Source organism: Strongylocentrotus purpuratus, unplaced genomic scaffold, assembly GCF_000002235.5.
Source record: "Strongylocentrotus purpuratus isolate Spur 01 unplaced genomic scaffold, Spur_5.0 spur5_scaffold_4, whole genome shotgun sequence".
Lineage (NCBI taxonomy): Eukaryota > Metazoa > Echinodermata > Echinoidea > Camarodonta > Strongylocentrotidae > Strongylocentrotus > Strongylocentrotus purpuratus.
In genome coordinates, this window is record NW_022145610.1 from 16,062,472 (window position 1) to 16,077,976 (window position 15,505).

Consider the following 15,505-nt stretch of genomic DNA (forward strand, 5'->3'; position numbering starts at 1 on the left):
CACTTTGGGTACTTCTGAGTATTAAAATCACCTTTTTTTATATCTTCACTTTCCCTTGAATAAATTTCAGTGATTTGATTGAGAAAAATTAAATCTAAAAATTAAATCAAAATCAGGAAAAACTGGTAGATTTTTTCTTATCATATATTATTGGTCCAGGGTGACACCTTTAACATATACAACAATATTAAGGTACATGGCTAAATGGAAAGTGGAGAAATATAAAAAAGGTGATTTACTCAGAAGTACCTAAAGTGGATTTAGCTCCTTTTGGAATGAAACTCTTCAAATATAGCCCACTGTTTCAACTAGTGGCTACTGGAATGTTATCACTGTTTATTTATGATAATCAAGTTCAAATTTTAAAAACATGGTTTCATTTGTCCCTCTATGACAATGGAACTGTCCTTGAGTCTTGGTTGGGCCTATATCTTGGCATATCTTGGCACCCCCTCCCCTACTCGTCCACCACGCCACTTCCTCATTAACTCTTCTTGAGTCAATAAATAAAACTTTTCAACTTTGACTAATTTACAACAGTTCCTCTCGAATAATATATCCGTCACTGAGAAGGGCAAAACTCAAAAAACAAACCTTCATGTTGATTTTCACTCTGAATGGCAAACATACAAGAAAAACAAAAAGTAAAACACCTCTTAACTTTAATACTTATACCTTCTTTTGGATTTAGAATTTCCGAGACATTTTTCAACATGATTTGATTATGAATTGTTAGTTCATATATTTTCATATATTGAACGTTGAATCATGCAATATTTGTACAATATTGATCTAGACAAAGCAGACAACAATAAACATGCATTGAGTTGCTCAAAAACCATCCAAAACCTGTAATTCACAAGGAGGTACTTTGGGAAAGGTTGGTCTGTCATTCTTGTCCATTATGAAGGCTTCTGGGAATGAAACAAGAACGACAAAGGTCCCGAGATCAGAGTCATCATCAGCATCGTCCTCAAAGCCCAGATCACTGTAAGGAGGAGATGCAAGAACAGACATAATAGAGGTTTTGTGGTCAAGTGGTTTGATCACTCTACTGGGAAAGCAGAGGTCGTGGGTTCCATCCCAAGTACAGGGGAGTGTTTCACTAAGTCTAGGATCGACTTTAAGTTGCACTTAACTTTGGCAGGCCATTCATTCCACTGGTTGCTCTCACCTTTGGTCTCTCAATTATTAGCTTTACATAATATTTATTCCTTCAATAATGAACCATCAACAAATGTAAATGTTGTAGATATGTGACCATAATTTGTACGTCCTTTGAGAGACCAATGCCAGTAAATGGTGAGAGAAAATAGTGGCATGAACGGCCTGTCATAGTTTAGTCCAACTTAAAGTCAATCTTAGTCTTTGTAAAATACTCCCCAGGACTTTTGTAACAAATATCTGTTACTACAGCAACACATCTTGAGGCTGCACTGTCAGAGCAACCGTTTGGTTATTTTTCAAAACAAAATTGTTTTTAATGACAAATTTATGCAAACTGTATAATGGGCAAATCCAATATTTTCTTCTTCCTATGTGTTACTGATCACATAAGAATTATTGTAGGCCTATACATGATGATAATATGATGTTGATAGCCGAACTAGAGAGGGGATCAGACGTATTTCCAAAGAAAATCAAGGAAATCAAGGACGTGCCCAGATAGATCAATATCCAGATAATTCTTGCCTTTCATGGTTGATTTGGCCTTTCTCTTGTTGCTTCAGTACTGTCCAAGCTGTTTCTCTGAGACAACGCAGCATGTGAAGATCAGATTCGATGGACGGTTGAACAGCGTTCTAACTCCAATGTGTTTCTGATCGTTCATTTATCTCACGCTCCCATCAGTATTCTAAAAAATAAACGTAATGCATGGAATTTTAATAGTTTTGATATCAATGTAACCTTTTATGCAGTTCTCTTGGCCTTGAAGCCTTTTATAAAATGTGTTCAGTATAACTCAAAATCAATCAGAACCACAATTTGATTTGGCATGCTTTAGTGGTACATGTATATCTTTCTGATTAGCAAGAATACAAAACACAATGATTATGTAAATGACTTTAAGAAAACATGATTATTCTAAATTAGACTTCCGAAAATGTCAACAAGCCATCACAATAAGGAATTATCACAGAATCCAAAAAAGAGAATTTAAGGATTCAGTTAGGGAAGTGCTCAATATGACACTCTCGAACAGCTCAGCTTGATTCTTGAATACTAGACAGAGTGTATTTGTATTGGCATACCATCCTCTTTCGAGCAGCTCCTGATTATTTTCAATCTGCTAGTGTTATCATCTCGACTTACTTTCACTTTCTTCTTCTCATTTTTGGTCTTCTTTCTTGTCTCCTGTTTCCTCCCTTCTCTCGTTTCCTTCTTGGTCTCATTCTTGGTATCCTTTTCCATCCCTTCTTTGGTTTCCTTCATGGTGTCCTTTTTGGTCTTCTTCTTCGTTTCCTTTTTTATCCCTTCTGTTCTTCCCTTGCTGATCTCCTTTTTGGAGTCCTTTTTTGCATCCTTTTTGGGCTTCTTTTTGGTCTCTTTTCTCGCCCCTTCTGTTGTTTCCCTTTTGGTTTCCTTTTTCCTTTTCTCTTTTGTCTCTGTTTTCACTTCATCTTTCATTGCCTTCTCTTTCTCCTTAATAGTATCATCTTTCTTCATGTCAATAACTTCTTTTGTTATTTCCTTTGGCATGTCCGTTTCCACCCTAATCATTTTATTCTTCGTCGTCTCCTTTCTCAACCTTTTTTTCTTTTCCTTTTTAATTTCATTCACAGCCTCCTTTTCTGTCTCCTTCATTGCCTCATTTCTCCCCTCCTTTTGCATCGTCATTTTTTGCTCCTTCTTCTTATCCACTTTTGTCTTGTTTTTCGTTGGCTCTTTGGTCTCCTTTTCAGCATCTGTTTTTGTCTGCTTTCTTGCCTCATTTTCCTTCTCCTTTTCCAACTCCTTTTTCTTATCAGTTTTTGTTTTCTTTTTCGTTGGTGTTTTGGTCTCAGTTTCTTGCTCACTTTTTGACTCCTGCCTATCAGTTTTTGTTTTCTTTTTCATTGGTTTCTTGGCCTCCTTTGCAGCTTCCTTTCTTATTTCATTTTCTATTTCCCTTCTCAGCACCTTCTTCTTATCGGTGTTAGTCTTCTTTGTTGTTGACTTTATGGTCTCTATTTCTGTCTCACTTTTTGGCTCCTTCTTCTTTTCTCTTTTTGTCTTCTTTTTTGTTTGCTTTTTTGTCTCCTTTTTCGTCTTTTTCTTCATGGCCTTTTCCAGTTCCTTCTCTATCTCAATTTTCTCCTCCGTATTCATCTCCAGTTTTGTTTTGCTTTTTGCTCCCTTTTTGGTTCCCTCTTTCCTTGCCTCTTTTGTCTCCACTTTTGTGTCTTTCTGCTTTTTCATCTCCTTCATTGTGCCACTTTTCTTTTTCCTCTTCGGAGCATCTACATTTGGTAAACACACAAATACAAACAGAGAAAAGAAAGGTAAGTTAGTGTTGCATACAATATAGGATAAGAACAAACCTATAAGTGATTCTATAGCGATCGTTGTAGGCAGTTTCTAACCATGAAACTAAGATACGTTTTATTTAATAAACTTCCATCATGCCCATGATTGAGCTCTAGCTGTTACGAGGTCTGAAGCCTAGACTAGTATCATACACGGGACTCTATGCTATCGTGCGGCATGCATGTAGGCAGCGCGATATACACGAGAACACGACCACCAGTTGTATCTAACATAACGGCGTCCAAGTGTCCTTATTATCTTATATAGTGTCTCCATAAGATAACATGGTGTCAGAAGTGACAAGAAATCCGTAGCAGGATGACATACCCACCTCCAGAAGGAAAATTCAGGACAGAACTTTAACCGAGGACGACAGGATCATGTTTTGAACTTGATGGTTGTCTGACCAGGATAATGACTATCTAGACGATACTGCAGCGTATATATGACAAAAATTCGCAGGTATACCCGGTCACGTAAGTCTTCTTGCCCAAGCTGTATTTGTTGATGGTATTTGAGTGACAAATTCAAACTACAGATTCTAGAATGGCATCATTCCAGATTCCACCTCCATCCCCAATGATATGTAGAGGGAATACAGAGCTCAATTGGCAGAATTTTGAGGAGGCTTGGACAGATTATTGTGTAGCAACTGAGTTGGAAAATAAGGATGCGAAAATCCAGGTGGCCACGCTGAAGACGGTCATGGGGCAGGACTGCCGCACTGTGCTAACTGGGCTGAAGCTTTCACAAGATGACAGGAAGGTTGTAATCAAGATTTTGGATAGCCTCAGAGATCATTTTGTGATGAAAAGGAATGTGCTGTATGAGAGATTCATGTTTCATTCAGCGGAACAACAGCCACAAGAGGCGGTCACACAGTTCATGGAACGTTTGCGTAAACTTGCAAGTACTTGCAAGTTTGGAGACCAGCGACTGGAGGATGAAATGGTCAGAGACAGGTTAGTCATGGGCTGTCGGGATCAAGGGGCTAGAGCCAGGTTGTTCAGAGAGGATGAATGCACAATGAAAAAGGCATTTGATATGCTAAAGATCAGTGAAGCCACCACGCAGCAACTTAAGGTAATCACAGGCAGTGACCAGCCATTGCAAGAAGTAAACTTTGCGAAAACCAAGTACGCTAGTAAAGGACAATACCAACAGAAATACAGTCCAGATATGAAGGCAAAGTACACTGCCACAAGGGGCAACTCATGCCAGTATTGTGGAATGAAGCATCAAAAAGGAAGAAATAATTGCCCTGCATATGGCAAAGAGTGCTCGAGGTGCAAAAGGATGCACCATTTCTCGAAAGTATGTCGAGCAAAGACAGAGACTGTGCATGCTGGTGAACAAGATCAATGTGACCTAGCAGAGATGACTGACGATGAAGAATCCAACTTCTGCCTGGAAGTGGAAGAGGAGTATGTAGGCCTTCTCAATGATGACAAAGGGGAGAAAAAAATCTTTGTCACAGTTGACATCGAAGATAAGGATAGAAAGAAGCCAGTTCGGTGCCAGGTAGATACAGGAGCAACCTGTAATGTGATGTCCTACAGAGCGCTGGCCGGACTGGAGGGAACAGCCAATCCACACCTACACCCTTCTAGAGTGAGAATAAAGCTGTATGGTGATAATGCATACATACCGGTGAAGGGAGAGAGAAACCTGACATGTATTTATGAAGGGAATTCATATAACCTGAACTTCAAGATTGTTGAGACAACTAGAGAAGTTCCCTTGCTCGGTGCAGAAGCTTCAATCAAGATGGGAGTAATTCGTGTTGGAAGCAGAGATGAAACACTTCATTTTGCACAGTCCAGAGATCTGATTACAGAATATCAGGATGTATTTGAAGGACTGGGCTGTCTTCCTGGAGAATACAAGCTGACAATTGATGAGAAGATTACACCTGTAAAGCATCCAGCACGCAGAATCCCCATCAATATCAAGAAAGATCTGAAGAAAAAGTTGACAGAGCTGGAACAGAGAGGAATCATAGCTAAGGTCTCGGAGCCAACAGACTGGATCAGCAGCATGGTCATAGTCAAGAAGCCACAGAAGATACGTATCTGCTTAGACCCGAGAGAATTGAACCAGGCTATTAAGAGACCGCACTACCCAATTCCAGTGATAGATGATATCCTTCCGAATCTGGCCAAAGCAAAGATCTTCACAGTATTGGACGCCAAGGATGGATTCTGGCAGGTGCAAAAGGATAAGGCAAGCAGCTACTTAACAACATTTGCCACCCCATTCGGACGGTATAGGTACAAAAGAATGCCGTTTGGGATTTCTTCGGCGCCTGAAGAATTCCAACGACGGCAACACGAGATCATTGAAGGGCTCCATGGTGTTGAAGTCATAGCTGATGACTTTCTGGTGTTCGGAACTGGAGATACCACAGAAGAGGCGATAGCAGACCATGACAAGAAATTAGAGATGTTTCTCCAACGAGCCAGGAAAGTCAATCTCAAGCTCAACAAGGCCAAGCTCAAGTTGAGACAAACCTCAGTCACATACATGGGGCACAAACTGTCAGTGGATGGACTTCGTCCGGATCCAGAGAAGGTACGTGCCGTTGTTGATATGGCACCCCCTGATGACAAGAAAGCTGTTCAGCGTCTGCTAGGCAGTGTGACGTACCTGGCCAAGTTTCTTCCGAAACTTTCGGCAGTAGCAGAACCATTGCGAAGATTGACTGATGCAGAGACACATTTTGAATGGTTTGAACACCACACTGACGTCCTGAAAGAAATCAAGCACATGCTTACCAACGCACCAGTCTTGAAATACTTTGATGAAACGGCTGAGACAACTATACAGTGTGATGCTTCAGAAAAGGGCTTGGGAGCAACACTTCTGCAGAATGGGCAACCCATAACATTTGCATCCCGTGCTCTGTCTCACACTGAACAGTGCTATGCCCAGATAGAAAAGGAATGTCTTGCTATCGTATTTGCCTGTGAGAGATTTGACCACTACATCCAAGGAAGAAAGGTCACTATCGAGACTGATCACAAGCCACTGGTGCCGATATTTGTGAAGGCGATACATGGAGCTCCCAAGAGGCTCCAGAGAATGCTCCTACGACTACAGAAATACCAGCTTGATGTGACGTACAAACCTGGTAAAGAAGTACTGATTGCTGATTGGCTAAGCCGAGCATATCTACCGGACACAGGCAAGAAAGACCAAATCTATCATGAGATAGAAGAAATCAACCAGATGGACCTCTTGAAAGTGAGTGCAGCTACAGAGCACCAACTGAGAAGTGGTACAGCTACAGACCAGAAGCTGCAGGACCTCATGTTAATGGTCCACCAAGGATGGCCAGACAACAAAGAGGCTGTCCCAGGGAGCATCCGAGAGTACTTCAACTTCAGAGATGAAATTACTGCCCAAAATGGAATCATCTTCAAAGGACAGAAGGTGATAATTCCTGAGGCGCTACGAAGTAGAATGGTGGACAAAGTACATAAAAGCCACCTAGGGATAGAAGCATGCATACGACGTGCTCGAGATACCCTCTTCTGGCCTGGAATGTCAGCACAAGTCAAAGAAAAAGTGGAACAATGCTCCATTTGCAACTCTATGAAGCCAAAACAGCAGAAAGAGACAATGATGTCTGCTGAAATACCAAGCAGGCCTTGGAAGATTGTGGGACAGGATTTGTTCCATGTTAACAACAGGAACTATTTGGTGACAGTAGACTTCTACTCAGACTACTGGGAGCTTGACCAATTGGATGCCACTACAGCACAGGATATTGTGCAGTGCACGAAGCAGCACTTTGCAAGGCACGGCATTCCAGAACGAGTCATAACAGACAATGGACCGCAATTTGTTGCCCAAGACTATGCCAAATTTGCAGCAGAATGGGACTTTGAACATGTGACAAGTTCACCAAGATACAGTCAGAGCAATGGCAAGTCGGAATCAGCAGTTAAGATTGCCAAAACAATCCTAAAAAAAGCTCTGAAGGAAGGGAGTGATATCTACACAGCAATGCTGGAATGGAGGAATACACCTGATCCTGATGGAGTGAGTGCTGTACAGAAACTGATGTCAAGACGCACTCGGACATGCCTTCCCACAGCAGAGGTACTTCTTATGCCAAAGGTAGTACCAAATGTTCCTGAGCAAATTAGACTGAGAAAGCAGAAGGCCAAGCTCCATTATGACAGAGGAGCTAAAGATCTACCCGAGCTGGAAATAGGTCAAGGTGTACTTCTACAGCCTGACCTCCCCCACCAGCCTTGGAGACGAGCAGTCTGCAGACAAATCCTTGGTGACAGATCATATGTGGTGGAGACAGATGATGCCCACCAGTATCGGCGTAACCGGAGGTTCCTGAGAGCGATGGCCAACATCATCCCTGAGACACCATCTGCAGAGCGGATGGGTGAGGACCTTCAGCCGCCCAATAGCAGACAACATCACAGTCGTCATCAGCAAGCTCCAGCTGAGGGACGCGGTGCCCAGCCGAGCACCGCAGACCAGCCGACTGACCAACGAGAAATGACAGCACCACGACTTCCACTGCCACTACCTACAGGAGACAGACCACAGAGGCAGAGGAAAATGCCAGCGAAATTCCAGGATTTTGTGCTGACATAATTTATCTGGAAGCAAGTGAATTACAGTGTTTGTTCTTGTGCCAGATGAAATGCTGTCTTGTTTAACGCAGGGATTATACAGATGAACACCTTTGGATACAGTTATTTGGAAGTGAGCAAGTTTATGAGCGTTTTAATAGTCAACCAAAGTCATGACATCGGGCAGAATAACCCCGAGGCTTTTGGCTATGGACCAATACCCTCGCTCTATTGGTCCAATAGGTTCTATTTTTATTCTAAAGAGTTATTAAAATTTCATGAGCATTTTGATAGTTAAGCAACCAGAGTCAGGACCTTGGGCATAATAATCCCAAGACTCATGGTTGGGGATCAATACCCTCGCTCTATTGGTCCCATAGTGTTTTAGTAGATATTGTTTTTTGGTACAAACAACAAACAAACAGGAATACAGGCTTCTTGTTAACGTTGTGTGTAACAGCATCTACGAGTTTCTGGATTCACAATTTCGCACACCACAAGGACAGTCATGAACTAGTGCATTCTCTAACTGCAAAGGGAATCAACGTGAATAATGACTCATGGAACAAATTGACTGTAGATTAGCAAGTATCGGATTTATTTGCATGTCATCATTTATATTCATCATATACATTCATGTATATAGAATGCATCCAAATATTATTTTCAGTGCCGGTATATCACTTATGTTTGCAGGCACTGGTAATGTAAGTTTTGGAGTCCAATTTGTTGAAACTAATTTTGGTTGGCAAGACCTCGCCAAGGAGATATTTTCAGTTTTTTCTTTGTAATTTGTTAATTTTTTTCTTCAAAATATGAAACGAAAGAAAGACGCATATATATTGGAACATAAATTACAGATGGGAATAGAGGAAAGAATTTTCTTTTTTTTTGTTTTCAAAAGGAAAGAAAGGGAGATGTTACGAGGTCTGAAGCCTAGACTAGTATCATACACGGGACTCTATGCTATCGTGCGGCATGCATGTAGGCAGCGCGATATACACGAGAACACGACCACCAGTTGTATCTAACATAACGGCGTCCAAGTGTCCTTATTATCTTATATAGTGTCTCCATAAGATAACACTAGCTATCCAAATTGAATAGAGTCAGTACCATTCTCTCTACCAATAAGAATTATCAACAAAATGATGTTAAAGTTGATGGCTGTCCTGTCTTAATACACAAATTGAGTTTTATCTGCTGCATCTTTATTTTCATAGTGGCATAGCTACATGGGGGGGGGGGGGGGCACCCCTCCCCATCAATGGTATAAAAGGTAAAGAGACAGAAAGCAATAATGGGAAAAAGAGAGGGGGAATTGAAAAAAATGATATGACAGCCCCCCCTCATGTTCTCTCACAAATCATCCATCTAAGACCTGTTTCTCACAAGAAAATGTACCCCCCTCTATCAGCTAAGGAAGTATTCATGCTATGCTATTCTACTGCTTGCATTTTGATGCAGGGCTTTCAGTCTTCGCAGAAAAATGAGACTTTTACCCACTATCTATTATTGATAAATTGCGCTTTTGTATACTTACCATTTACATCTGCTCCTGTAACTGTCAACACTTTCTTTCTCTTTTTCTTCTTTTCCTTCTTAGCAGCATCTATAGGTGGTAAACAAAACAAGGGGGAAAACACTTTAGTATTGCATACAACGATGGGAAAGATAATTGTTAAATATTATGTTTGAGTCTGAAATAATGAAAACTAAAGACAGAAGTTCCAGTTTAAATTGTACGTTTAATATGGCGGCTCCAATCTACAATCAGGGCTCAGTAGGCATGAGATATCCAGTTTGGATTGCAAACACAACATTAATGATTACAACAAAACAGTTATTGGTTTAATATTGATATTCAACCTGAACTATAATTATGCAAAAGAAAAATAGAAATTGCATTGAGAGTTGCACTTATCCCAATAGCACAGCAATTCAACTGTACTTCTGTTGCCAAAATCCAAATATGAGAAATATTTGTTGGATTACCTTTTCTGTTTTCCTTTGGAATTTTCTTTGGTCTGGTGACGTGTTCATCCTTGAGCACCATTCCCTGCACTTCCACTGAGGAAGTGTCATTGAGGTATCTCAATGAGAGACTTCTGCCGTCTATGATGGCTTGACAGCTCTCCAGGTCCTTTAGAATGCATGGGGCAGTATCCTCATGGCAATAAATTACAAACAACTTCTCTTCCTTTTCTATCTCTGCCCAGGCTGATAGTAAACCCTGGGATGTTGTCTTTGTGTGTGATTGAGGATGATGGGTAGGGTCCGCAGGAGTCGAGTGCTGGAATGGTGTGCAGATGTCATCCTGTTGTCCATCCATTTCAACATCAATAGGCATTGATTCACCAAAGTTGTATCTTGTCGAAGCCATAGCATGATCCCGACCTGCCAGTGGTGCACATTTTGGTGAAGTGGCCTGACCTTCCATTTCCTGAAGGCTATCTGGTATTCTATAATGGGTCTTTTGGTCAATGACCATTACATCATCATGTTCTGAAACATTCTGTGACTGCAATGTCGCTCCTGTACTTGTGACAGGCTCATCTTCAGATACTCTATTCACCGCCACATCCAAGGTCTTTGCACTTTTTCTGAAATCCTTAGGAGAATATCCTTTCTTACTCTCAAAGAAGCTACTTATTTCTTTCTCCAGCAACGTCTTGTTTGCCTCATCAACAGTACTGTCGCTGATGTCATCAGACTCGGGATCGATGATATCTCCGGCAAAAGCGCGTCTTTGGATGATGGGTGGGCTTGAGCTCCTGGAGTCTGTCTGTTCATCCTGGAAGCTAAGAATTCTGGTAACTGTGTCCATATCCACCACTGCTTCGTTGGTACATTCTGGACTCGGGTTGAACCATCTCTCGTACATTTCATCCAATTTTTCAAAGTCCAAATCTGCTTGGGTACATTCTTGACCCCTGCTTGTCACCACAGCTTGAGGACACTTCTGACTGGGGTTGAACCTGCTCTCATACATTTCATCTAATTTCTTAAAGTTCAAATCTGGCGTTTTCCCTTTTTTTTCCTTAACAGCGAAACCAAGTGCATGTGTGATATCTTCTTCCTTTTCCTTTGGCCTAGGTGCTACTGCTTTATCTTGCACCCTCAGCTCTGGTTCTGGTACACTGTGCCGTCCCTTCAGAGAGGTCACATTATCTGACCGTTTCGTTTCGTCTACAGCTGTTTTCACCAACTCTTTTATTTTCTGGGAAGGGCTCTTGATAGTGTGGAGTGGGTTTTGTCCAACCTTTTCACCTGTCTTCTTCGTTCTTATATGACTAAGATAAATGGCCTGTTGGAGCTTCTTCTTGTCCAGCTTTTTCAAACTTCGGCATCGATGAATTTCATCCAAACCTCTCATGGATCTAGACAGTAATCTTTGTCCAGGTGACACACTGTTCCTTTGCTTCTGAATTCTTGGCGATCTAGCAGAAGCAGAAATTTTCTTACAAGATGAAATTATCTTTTGTTTTGTGACTTTACACTTGTGAAAACTGTCATTACTCCTGCTATGATCATCATCATCATGTTCCAGCTGTTGGGTAGAATCTTTAGTCTTATCCACTATGCCAGCCAAGAAGACATCTACTTCCACCCCTGGTGAACTGCTTGATCCGGAGAAATCAGAATCATTTACAGTTAATGAAGTATTAGGTGGTTGGGACTGATCATCAACCTTTTCATTTTCCTTCTTTCTTATCTGACTACAATCAATGAACTCCTGTAGCTTCTTCATATCTACGGTTGTCATGGATACTGTACGACGTCTATGGATTTCATCCAAGCCATTTGTAGTTCTGGACAGTGATCTTTTTCCAGGTGACACAAAAGGCATGCAGCTCCGTCGCTTCTGAACTCTAGGTGATGCAACAGAAATTGTTTTACAAGAGTTCTTTCTTTTCTTTACATCACTTTTAAGATACATTTCATCAATCCTTTGAAGAAAATCAACCGGTTCTTGACTTCGTGATAAATTTGTCAAATGGTCAGAAACATCATGGTCACTTGTCATAAATGAGACCTCAGATTCATGTGGTTGGGTATCAAGATCAACATTTTTATTTCTCTTCTTCTTTCTTACCCTACTCTCGATGGCCTCACACAACTTCTTCATATCCATAGTTGTCATGGATACTGCACGACGTCGATATATGCCGTCTAATCCATGCATGCTTCTGGACAATGACCTTTGCCCAGGCGATACAAAAGACATGCTTCTTCGTCCCTTCTGAACTCTAGGTGATCTTGATGCTACCGTTTTACTGGCTGAAGATGTCTTTCTTTTGAGCACTGCAGGTTGAAGGTTTATCTCATCATCAGTCACTTTGGGATGGTCATGCTGTTCTTGATTTTTTGAAGAATCTGCCAAGAATTCATTTGTTTCTATTCCTGGAGATTTGCTTGATGATAGACCAGAGACATCACGGTCACTTGTAGTAAATGACGCATCAGGCTCATAGGGTTGGGTATCGATATCAACCTTTCCACATTTCTTCTGTTGTCCTATCCGACTCTCGATAGCCTCGCTTAGCTTCTTCATATCCACGATTGTCATAGACACTGTACGACGTCGATGGATTCCATCCAAACCATGCCTGTTTCTGGAGAGTGACCTTTTTCCAGGTGACACAAATGGCATGCTCTTCCGTTGCTTCTGAATTCTAGGTGATGCTACAGAAATTCCTTTGACAGGTGAGGATTTCTTTTTCTTGATCACTGTAGATGTATGGTATATCTCATCATTTCCTTGGGGAATATCATCATTTTGATTGTTGGCTGAATCTTGCTTCTTCTTACTTGACACCACACTGGCCAAGAAAGCATCTGCTTCCATCCCTGAAGACTTCCTTGGTGATGAATCAGAAACATGGTCACTCGTAGGTGACGACACCAAAGATTCTTTGGGTTGGGTGTGTAGCTTGTGGGGACCTTCCTTTGTCCCAGACATCACCAGCTGTTTCCTCCTGACTGTCCGCTTTGATACAGGTCTACTCAGCGGAGACATGAGACAGATCAAAGGGCTCGTCATCCTTCCTGTCTCATCAAATCCATCTATTTTGGTACAGAATTGCAGGAGACCATAAAATCTGTAAGGAATAAAAGCAGGGAAAAGATTATTATGATGATCAAAAAGATTCTTAATACAACAACATAGAAAAATTTAACATTAAGATACATTTGTTTAATGTAAATGTGTTGTTTCCACCAGTTTTCCACTGAATATTGATCTCAAGGAAATAGTCATTGCCCTTTCTGTATCAAATTACTCTATTCAGGGATCATGTGAATTAATCAGGAAACAAAATTTGAGAAAAACAAATAATTAGCAAATGCAATTATTTTCATTTATAAACCAAATCAGGATATATTTAAAAGAAAATTGTGTCAGGGTGCTAATGCAAAATCCAATTGAAATTATTTAGATGGATCTAATTTTTGATCAAATGTTTTCTTCATTGCAAAGATAAGAACAAACTGTTCATAACTTTCTTTGGCTGAAATATTAGGAAAATGCATTTTTTTTTAATTCTTTATCTTCAAAAGTGCTATGGCAAGAACCTACAGGAAATCAGTCTAGTCAATGCTCATTAGGATTTATAGCTAGGCGTATGTCTGTGACAATCATGTTTAGTCTGAGAGGGCAGGTACTTTAAAATCAATGTCCAGAGAGCAACAAAAACATGCCAGAAAACATTTTTGCCACTACCCCCCCCCCCTCCCTTGTCCTCTGAGCAAGACATAGTGTCAGCATAGTATCATAAACACATGAATATTTTTTCACTGCTATAACTACAAATAGATCTTCCTCCCCCTAATTATATACTCTATATACCAACACATAATACCATGCAAAACTATGAGCACCACAGAAAACTGTTACCTCTTAGGCCATTAAAAAAAAATAAACATGTTTAGCGTCCCTGCCCACTTCTTTTTGGGGGGCCGCCTTCTATTTTTTAATTCTTTTATTTTTTGAATTTTTTTTTGAATTTTTTTGGGATTTTTTTTTTTAAGAGAAAAACATGCAAAACACTGCTAAAATGGATCTATTTCTGATTTAAAAAAAAAAAAAAAAATTTCAGCGGCCATCTTAAAAAATAGCCCAACTGTCAGGGAAATTGTACCGAGCGGCCATTTTGAGCGGCCATTTTGAAAGAAAAAAGGGCCTCCTCCTTCCTATTTTTCAAAAAAACAGGACGCTAAACATTTTTTTTTTTTTTTTGGGGGGGGGGGGGGGCCTTATGTGATGATATTGTCCATGAAGCTGTTCTTAACTGATAACTTTGATTTATTCCTTTCAAATTCATTATTTTGGGGCCCATTAATGAAATATACAACACCCTTTATATTGGGGCGGTGCTCTAGCTGGGGCACCCCCCCCCCCCTGTTAAACAAAATGCATGGTCTAGCTAGTTTGGTTTATATACCTTGAATACATACATAATTATATATATTGTTTTCCCCTTGCTCCCCCTCCCCATCTCCTACTTGAGAACCTCCTTTTTATGTACCCCCAGGCTAATTAGGCTCAATTTTAACACTCTTCTAAAAACTAAATGTGAGAATTGAATAATATTGCTGATGCCCCCACAATCTGACAACCATTTTTCTTTATTTTCAAATTTCTTTTTGTTTTGTTTTGTTTCATTTGTTTTTTGCTTGGGGGCTTGGGCGCACTGCGTAATGCACCTCGTCCCGAGCAATGACCTCTATCAGTTGTCACGAGTCATGGATACGCTACCGCGCGCGCTCTGCGAAGAATTTCTACCAGTACCAGTAAGGTGTGGCCCATGCGCATTTCCGTTAGCGCTCGAGTCGAATCACTCGCGGCCTTGTCCCCGGGGGGCGGCCCGCATCACATCCGGACCGCACTCGATCGCGCCGCATTACCACCACAACTTCAACATTCACTCCATTCAATATGATCATTGATAATTACAATTTTAGGAATCCCACCAGCATTATCCTTTGGAATGTCTGCTCATTACATATGCCTTACCCAAAATGAGTTGACTTACAGTAAATCAGATTTTCAGGCCTTTCGTTGCTCCACCCAGCTCCGACTGGATCCGTGGTTTCATTCCATGCACATACGTCTGCGCATCACGTGCACCTATATGCCCCTCCTTCCTTCTGAAACTGGCGACCAAAATCAAAAGCGAAGCTTTTCTTTCATTCATGGTAGTGTAAGAGTAAAAATTAGACTCCTTCCATACTGGAATTTGTTAAAAATACTTTATGTTTCTCTAGTCTCTTCTCTATTTATTTCACATCATTTGCTCATTCACTTACATATTCATTGACTTCAATTACTCTCAACCCAATTCCTTCCTCCATTTATCTCCTAGTACATACCAAGTCTGATCACCTGGTATTTTCCTTTG

The 15,505-nt window shown here is 40.8% G+C and overlaps 1 protein-coding gene across 1 annotated transcript; it reads right to left on the bottom strand.

The window, feature by feature from the left end:
• Positions 1 to 1,780: 1,780 nt before the first annotated feature.
• LOC100890148 lies at positions 1,781 to 15,216 on the bottom strand. The gene is made up of 5 exons (XM_030997940.1): positions 15,121 to 15,216; positions 10,101 to 13,207; positions 9,649 to 9,717; positions 2,314 to 3,440; positions 1,781 to 1,855 (listed from the first exon to the last, which is right to left on the bottom strand). The coding sequence occupies exons 2-5, from the start codon at positions 13,147 to 13,149 to the stop codon at positions 1,832 to 1,834; spliced, it is 4,269 nt and encodes a 1,422-aa protein (XP_030853800.1). The 5' UTR covers positions 13,150 to 13,207; positions 15,121 to 15,216; the 3' UTR covers positions 1,781 to 1,831.
• Positions 15,217 to 15,505: the final 289 nt, after the last annotated feature.

What these genes read in the sequence shown, in the direction of transcription:
- LOC100890148 (XM_030997940.1), bottom strand. Translation starts at nt 13,149, where the DNA reads ATGACGAGCCCTTTGATCTGTCTCATGTCTCCGCTGAGTAGACCTGTA. An exon ending in TCCAAAGGAAAACAGAAAAG is followed by an intron (nt 9,718 to 10,100) that starts GTAATCCAACAA and finishes TACCACCTATAG; the next exon opens with ATGCTGCTAAGAAGGAAAAG. An exon ending in ATGAGAAGAAGAAAGTGAAA is followed by an intron (nt 1,856 to 2,313) that starts GTAAGTCGAGAT and finishes TTTATTTTTTAG; the next exon opens with AATACTGATGGGAGCGTGAG.